This window comes from Phaeoacremonium minimum (assembly GCF_000392275.1).
Source record: "Phaeoacremonium minimum UCRPA7 unplaced genomic scaffold PA7_03_scaffold_47, whole genome shotgun sequence".
NCBI classification, from domain to species: Eukaryota; Fungi; Ascomycota; class Sordariomycetes; order Togniniales; family Togniniaceae; genus Phaeoacremonium; species Phaeoacremonium minimum.
This window is the reverse complement of record NW_006920954.1, coordinates 322,585-330,665: the sequence shown is the minus strand read 5'-3', so window position 1 is coordinate 330,665 and position 8,081 is coordinate 322,585. Positions and strand designations below refer to the sequence as shown.

Here is an 8,081-nt window from a genome sequence, read left to right as displayed (position 1 = left end):
AACTAGCCTTCGATCTGATTACGACCCAGGATCCGATCCTGTTGCATGCCTGTAGAATCGGCGCCGCCAAACACAAAAACGGCAAGTGACGATCGATGCAACCTCGCTTTATCAAAGACGGGGCATGGTGCATGTGATCACAGTTAACAGTAATCTGTGAGATATTACAAAGAGTCTAGAGACCAGACGAGGGAACTATCAAAGTTCATAGCCTGCAGTCACGTAGCATGCTCATTTAGCTGATGGAGCATCAATGCCACTGACTTCACGCAGCGTTTGGTCACATCTTGAGGATATGAAGCAATTCCAGACCTGTATGACTAAATGAGCAAAATCAAAGAACACATGTACCATGTACCAATATGACGCAAGGCTCTTTGACTGCCAAATCAAGTTGTGGGCTTCAATTTCTATCGAACCATTCCTCCCGTTATGATACTGGATCAGGGAGATGTTCAGAAAGGTAGCATGAACAGCTACTTGTCCCATATATGACAAACCCAACTTTTTCATGTGCTCAGTCACGTATAACGAGATCCTTTCTATGAGCACAACTAATTAGCATAACATGCTCAATTCATTACAATTGTTGATCACCCTGTGGCGTCTTTTGCAGTTCGAGCACCACGTGAAAGTATCTAGTCCCTGAGCAAGGCTGTTCCACGATCCACGGGTCATCAACTGTCCCATTCAATTAATTTCTAGGCTCGTGGTCTTGAAAGGGGGCAACTTCGAAGGTTGCGAAAGAACAACCCATCTTTCTGGAAACATTAGCCATGACTTCTCCCAGCTAACTTGGCGAAGAAGCCGACTATGGCCCTTCAAGTTCACGATATGTGCCTTCTGCAACCTGGCATTCTCTGCTAACAGAATCAGGTACTCAAGATTGGAACCATACGTAGCCAACAACATTTCCTGGAGCCCGAGCTCTCTGAGACAATATCTCGGCCATTTGTGGAGAGGCGGCCATCAAGGGAGACACATCCAGTAAGGGGAGCACGAACACAAGGTGATCGGTGAGTTGCCACCCGGGAAGAAGCATGTAAAGAATGAGGTGCTGCCACCACTGCGAGTTATGAAGTTCCGAAAGCCATAGCGAACAACTTTGATGGGCATTTCTTTGCGCCTTTCCAGACATGGTCATTCTTCCCCCTCCAGGGGATGAGCGCCAGTCCCTCGAGGTCCAAGACGCTGTACATGCTGATTATGGACCATCGAACACGATTATGGCAAGTGGAGTTGAAAGTAACTGATGTGAGAAGAGGCGCCTGGTCTTGGATGAAAGGGGAGCTTTGGCCGTAGTATATTCAAGTCAGCCACACTACATTTTCAGTAATCTGTGCCTTTATCTTCATGCTTATGAATACAGAGTTATATGGTAAGGCTATTGACGACAAAACACTGAGTAGATAGGCGTAGAGGCTAACCGAGTAGTCTCCTTACCGAAAATCGTTGTTTGCCTCGGTCCTCTCCATTAGCTAGTGCCGATTGTATATCGGTCACTTGACGAACCTTTCTCCCAATGAAAACATGACACAATATGGACTTAACCCAGCAAGAACAGAAAGTGATATATATATACTTGAGCATAATGTTCTATTCAATGCATTATGACATATGAGATGACTTACCTAAGTGGTGACGGCCTCCGACTGCAGCCCTTGCTTGATCTTCTCAGGCGCCAGTGTTGTCTCGCCCACATCGGCTGTTGTGGGTTAGCAACTTCATCTAGAATTTTACAAAAGGGGAGCATCATACCATAGAGTTGGGAATCACAAAGTCTCTGCCCTTCATGCTTCGCAATGAGGGCTTTTCACTGAGGATTTCGATAATTCTCCCCTTTTCGTCACGGACGAGGTGCTTCTCTTGAGAGCTTCCGTTAGCCTCACCAGCCGCAATCCAATCAATGTCCTCATCAGCAGCACGATCATCGCCTGCATTTCCCCTGTCCCCAACGTCGACCTTCTGAAAAGCCTCCATCTCCGCAATGCACTCGCGACTTAAGCTGTCCGTGTTACGCTGCAGCTCTTCCGCGGCTTTGTTCCTGCAGTCGTGAGCCAGGTATCGTAGACCCAACTTTTTGAAGCACTGTGCCTTGTAGAAGTTTGCCTTTGCCTGCATAGCCGGCAGATGACACTCGGTGGCGACTGTATAAGCGTTTTCGGCGTGTATCAATGCAACTTCATACCGACGCTCCGCGGTTGCAGCTTGGAGGAGCGTCTCGCAACGCAAAAGCTCTCTGTTGATACAGGACTCAATGGCGGCGATGGACGCAGGGTCGATAGGTATCACGACACTTGAACTGCTGCTGAGGCGAGACATCATTGATGACTGGGTGGGAATTACGCGGATTTCGTATGGAATGAGTTGTTATTGAGAGGTAAAGGAGGATATAGGAATCCAAGGCTCATGCATTCGTTATATATGAACAGCAGTTGCTGTCAGTTTGGTCGCCGTAAGGCTTTGTTTGCCTATGAACGTCATTTCCACAGCAGTGTTTCGGGATGACAAAGAGCTACAAAGGCCCGGACCGGCAAACAAAGACAGTCTAACGGCTTGTTGAAGACAATGACACCCGAGGATGCTTAAACAAGCAATGCCGGCGACTAAGACATCGAAAGCCTTGCCATAGGCAAAGGAATCTGAAACAATAGAAGGATGCACGCAACCAATTCCATAGTTGGATTTCGGTTGCATCCTAATGTGTTCATATACGCGTGGCATCATGAGCGATGCTCAAGATGCGGCGTTGATTTTAGAAGAAAAGCTGCATGTACATACATTTCCACATTTCATTTCCTTCCACCGGCTATTTACCATGGGTATTATATATATAGATCATGTCCCTATTCGACCAGCTGGAGACTTCATGAACAACCAACCTCATGATGAGGATCACAGAGCCCCAGTTTTCATAGGCCCTCCTTGGACAGCATGTCCGCAATAGCCAGGTAGAAGGCAATCGCATTAAACCTGATAGCTAGTTAGCAGGAGCATGGAGTTCAATGAGCAACAAAGGCACTCACGGATTCTCCTCGCCCAACCACTTCCTCACCGTCCACCGTAATCTATTGGTCCAGTTGATCAAGTCAAGGTGGCTAACTCCGGAGAGTGTGCCCTGATATTTGCCCCAGCGTGCGCTTTCAACACTGACAAGCCCGTCGTTCGGACCTTCAAGCTGAGATAGTATGTTGAAGGATTGTCGAAAGGGACTGAGCAATGGTGGCTTCTTGTCCAACATTGCGCCATACGAGAAATACCGGACATTGGGATCGTCTGGAGTTTTCGGGTTGAACTCCTCGGTCATATATCGCCGTGTGAGCTGCCCGAAGGCACCTGTGTCCCAACCAGTGGTCCGCTCCCATAGTTCATAGAGCTTAGGGAGATAATGAGGGCCGATCTCATCAATCAAGTAGTCGGCATAGGCGCTCCCCTTGTATGATTAGCATCATCCCGTACCGATAGCAGAAGAATACTCACCGAGTGCGGCGTCGCTACCGTTACTAGACTCTTCACATCAACATTCGACGGCTGCAGCCTAGAAACCATATATCTGGCGTCGAGTCCGCCCATAGAGTGAGCAATAATGTTGACGGACTTTCCATTAGCGTGTCGAGAGATCTCTTCGCCAAGGCGAGCCGCTCTTTGCTCGATGCTTCCCGAAGGCGGGACGGTGGCGGTTATGACCTCCGCGCCTTTGTCCCTCAAGGCTTCTTTGATGCCATGCCAGTAATGGATGGGTGGCAGGTACGAGCCAGCCAATTTGAGCTCGGCAAACCCCAATAATCCATGAGCCAGCACAATTGGATGTTTTGGTGCTTCTATTTGCAGGGTTAGCTGGCTTTGTTGAGTTGATCGGTGATTCTAGTCGCCGGATCACTCGGGTCCTTGTCGCCCTACCATAACTCTCCCGAACATGGGCAAACTCATCGGTGATAAGTCCCGTCAGCTCCTGGCTTCGAGGATCCTTGCCATCGTCTCGCGTGTACTGTGATGATTGACTGAAGGGTCTTTTACACGACCTCGCACCAGGTCTCTTTAACCACGACCGACAGGGCACGAGACACGTCGATTGCCGTGGCAATAAATAGCGCGATTGGATCTGGCGGCGCGCAGCGGAAGCGCTCAATATCCTCATTTCTCGCATCTCAATTCGAACTGGTCACCTGCCGCGCATTGTTTCGATATATAGGGCATGCGACTTGACATTTGCGCGTGTTGTTCGCAATGAAAGATGCGTGTTGGGCTTAGCCATGATGGCATACAAGCTAAGACTCGCCGTGCGTGACGTCACTATAATTCTACATATCTTCCTCTAAAAGACAACAGAAAGACAGCGAGCAACCGAAATTGTCAGCGAGATTTCACTGAAACAATATCAGCTTTACTTCTCATTTAGAACATGCTTCTTGTATGATGTGAGGCGTGCTGTGAAATGTTTTGACATGCTTAGTTGGCGTTCGCACTTCACGACTCACATATCCAGCACCCGCGGAGGCTTATTTATGTTATGTAGAAGTGAGTGCAGTACATACCTACTGTACATGGATCTACATACCTACCTGGATACCTACCTGGATACCTACCTGGATACCTACCTGGCCTAAGTATTGCTTAGCCACTACTACAACTCGAGTAGATCCGGAATTTCTCATGCAACTCTTGGGTTGAGTTCCTGACTGCCTGGCAACACTTACCTGATCGAGCTACACTTACCTTACAGGCACGTTCTGTACGGATTACAATCAACGAGAACTCAGCCCAAGCACATTGCGATGGCTGGCAGGAAATTTCAGCTTCTTCTCGAGTCCATGTTCCTGCTTCTATTGGACACTCGAGGTAAAGCCAACTGCACGAATCAATGCTTGTTGCTCGTCTCTGTTGGCAGAAGGCTTCCCAGACACGAGGGAAAACGGCCCCCAAACACCGGGCCTCGTTAGGTGTCTTTTAGCAAAACGGGTGCTAGCGTGGGCCTCCACACCACTACGGAAATGACCCACAGCGGGAAGGAACAGCCACTGTAGGGATCAGAGGCCTAGCGAGCATCTCAGGCGTTTATCCTCCTCCTGATGGGGCAGGTCGCCGACTATGCGCAGCCATCTTGTGCAAACATCCACGACCTGGTCCGTCGTTCTCGTCCTAACATGTGAATGCACTAGCCCGCAAGAAGGTGGCTTCATGCCCTTTAGGAGGGTATAGGCATTCACAAACTGTCGACTGGCCACGATAGGCGCGCCTTCGTCTGTAAGGTGTCGGCGAGGACGCCGGAGGCTGTCAGCGCTTGATCCTACGAAGTCGAAGGATTGCCAGTTGGCAACGCGTCAACGAATTAATCGCCCCTTGGACAAGCATCCAGGATGTTGGTGTGAGCGCTGCCATTCTCCCTTGGCAAAACATCACTTGACGAGGAGAACAGAGATCAGTCCGTGTTCGCATGTACACGCGTTTATGGCGATGCACCAGTGCAGCGTCGATGCAATCACGGACTCACGGCAGCGTCTATCATCGTCCTGAGCTGCCAGAAATGGGACTCTGTCCATGATCTTCCAGTCTAGCCGCGCGATTGATGAACGGGATTAGGAAGACTGCTCCGTCCAAGAGACTTGTCATTTTCTTTGTCGAGCAAAAGGTGGTGCGGAACAGCATCCGGGAGGGGCAGAGTATCATCGTCTCCAGCCAGCGCGAATCTCTCGCCCTCGATAAGCGCTCCCGCTACCTTCGTGCAGGACACTCCTGCAGGAAAGTCCCGCAAACCAATCTGCTGTGCAGACAAGTTGGTTGATGATCTACTCACTGTCCAGAAACGGCACTTGACCCATTGGGTGACAACATCTCTCTATTGAACCAACAGCCAAGTCGCCATGCACCCACGCTTGCAAAAAGATGTGTGAAGGGCAGCGCAAAGCCCCCGGCTAAAGTCGGACAATCCACCTCCCTCCAAGCTCATTGGCTCGACTATCCTCAGCGTTTAACACAAACGGCTGTACCATACGGTCGGTAACCGGTCTACGACGCTCCTATCTTTCGATACCACCCCTCTCGCTCTATCTCGAACATGTTGGTTCTGTCCGTCCAGGCGAGGACCCCCTTCTCATAGCTCTGCTTCATGCAGCCAGGGCCCAGCCACCCAACCCTTACAGGCTCCTCAAGCCGTGTTATGGTGGGATGGCGCAAACTTGTTTGCTCGACCAACCCGTATCACTCCCCTCTCTGTCAGTATGTTGCTTTTGTTTTTGAGATGCACGAGTGCGCATCCTGGTCCTGCATTTACTTTGGCTACACCTTTTTGTCACGAGTGATGTATATGTTGGGCATAACTTTTGATCTAATATAATGCCAGGGGTGACAACGCCTCGGTTCTGGGCCGTTGACAACTTGGACTCGAGGTCAGGGTTACATGCGATGGTACAGTTGACAAGGCACCATCGATACAAAGGCAGTCTCGGTCCACGCTGCAGACTAGTTGCTTGTGAGTTTTGTAAATTGCGTATAAGCGCCGTAGGGACAATGATCTAAAGCCTCGGGAGCCTCCACGGGTGAACGCTCCACACCCTTTTGCTCTCCGGGCCGAACATAAGTATGCCAGTCTTTCCACACCTTACCGAGGCAGCCTTGCCTCTTCTTACTGCTTCTCCTCCCCTCACTCCTTCCTACCCTTTCAAAGTTGGAGCACTACAGTTGTCATCGTCGTTGTTGTTCCCAACTTTCAATGACATCGTCGACACTCCACCATGGCGGTCATCAGCTCGGGTGATTGCTCTCCGGACCTTTGCCCGGTAACCCGCGGCTTCTTTCTGGACAGCCCATCGATGGGAGGTAGCCTCTTCCTACTAGCTGCCTTCGCGTTTCTGGTCCCTGTCAATGTGTTGACCGGTCTAAGATGGAAGACACCCCTTTACACTGTGGCGTTCGTTATGGGCCTGCTATTTGAGGTCATGGGATACGTAGGGCGGTTCATGCTGCGGACGAATCTTGCCAGCAGGAAGTACTTTGTGCTATTCTTGCTTGGGACGGTGATGGGTCCCACGTTCATCACAGCAGCGATATATCTTGTTCTACCACACGTCCTCACGATATATGGAACCGACATCAGCGGCATATCACAGCCTATTTACCTGGCATATTTCTTCCTCGCATTTGATGTCTTTACTCTTGCTTTTCAAGGCGTTGGCAGCGCATTCGCTGTCCAGGGCACCAGCGATGTTGAGGTTCGTTGTTGGTCATTGAATAAATAGATATAGGTAGGCTGACTTTCTCAATAGGTAAATCAGGGTGTCAACATTCTGCTCGTCGGCCTTGCTCTTCAAGCTTTGAGCATCTTCGTCTTTCTTGGTCTCTACTACTGGTTTCTTATCAAGCTGGTGCATAGCCGCGACCTTCTGGATCGGGAGCACTCCGATATCTACCTCTCCGCGCGCTTCAAGACTTCTCTCCTATGTGGGTAATCCCGATTGTCAAACAAGTCGATCGATGTGCTGATAGCTTACTCTTAGGCATACAAATCGCCACGATTCTTATTCTCATCCGAACCATCACACGTCTTGTCCAAGTCGGGACAGGCTTCGACAGCGCCATCTCACAGTCACAAGTCTACATCCTCGTCCTCGACGGGGCAGAAATCCTCCTCGCCTGCATCCTCCTGACAGTCCTCCCTCCTGGGGCAGCGTTTCGCTCCGCCTGGGCGCCAACTTCGCCGAACCACCGCAAGCCACGCCCGCATTCCGGCTACTCACTCCAGCCGCAGCGCAGCCCGGTGCTCATCATGTCTCCCCCGCCGGGCAAGACGACGCAGCGCTCGTCGACGCAGTCGATGCACAGCAGCAGGAAGCCCAGCCCGCGGTGGTCGTCGCATCGCCGGCAGCCCTCGGCCCCGCGTATCGAGGGTCAGCCGCCGCCGCCGTACGAGCGCCCGATCACCTTCCAGCGCGTGCCGTACCAGCCGTCACCGGGACGGTACACGCCCGGCGTGGAGAGCGACAGCGTGGCAAGCAGCCCCATCGAGAGCCCGAGACGTGCGCGGCGGGCCAGTAGGGCTGCAGCAGATCCGCTTGTGGAGCATGATACTATTTGGTGAAATAATA

General features: G+C 51.0%; 3 protein-coding genes across 3 annotated transcripts; 1 reads left to right on the top strand and 2 right to left on the bottom strand.

Annotated features, from left to right (window-relative positions):
• Positions 1–1,752: 1,752 nt before the first annotated feature.
• On the bottom strand, positions 1,753–2,325 carry UCRPA7_998 (hypothetical protein; the record flags this gene model as incomplete). Its single annotated transcript, XM_007913587.1, has 1 exon — positions 1,753–2,325. One exon carries the CDS (start codon positions 2,323–2,325, stop codon positions 1,753–1,755), a length of 573 nt encoding a protein of 190 aa, XP_007911778.1.
• Positions 2,326–2,912: 587 nt separating this feature from the next.
• On the bottom strand, positions 2,913–3,549 carry UCRPA7_997 (putative triacylglycerol lipase protein; the record flags this gene model as incomplete). The annotated part of the gene is made up of 3 exons (XM_007913586.1): positions 2,913–2,973; positions 3,027–3,433; positions 3,481–3,549. The coding sequence occupies 3 exons, from the start codon at positions 3,547–3,549 to the stop codon at positions 2,913–2,915; spliced, it is 537 nt and encodes a 178-aa protein (XP_007911777.1).
• Positions 3,550–6,809: 3,260 nt separating this feature from the next.
• UCRPA7_996 (putative rta1 domain-containing protein) lies at positions 6,810–7,445 on the top strand (the record flags this gene model as incomplete). Its single annotated transcript, XM_007913585.1, has 2 exons — positions 6,810–7,208; positions 7,263–7,445. The coding sequence occupies 2 exons, from the start codon at positions 6,810–6,812 to the stop codon at positions 7,443–7,445; spliced, it is 582 nt and encodes a 193-aa protein (XP_007911776.1).
• Between the last annotated feature and the right edge of the window lie 636 nt (positions 7,446–8,081).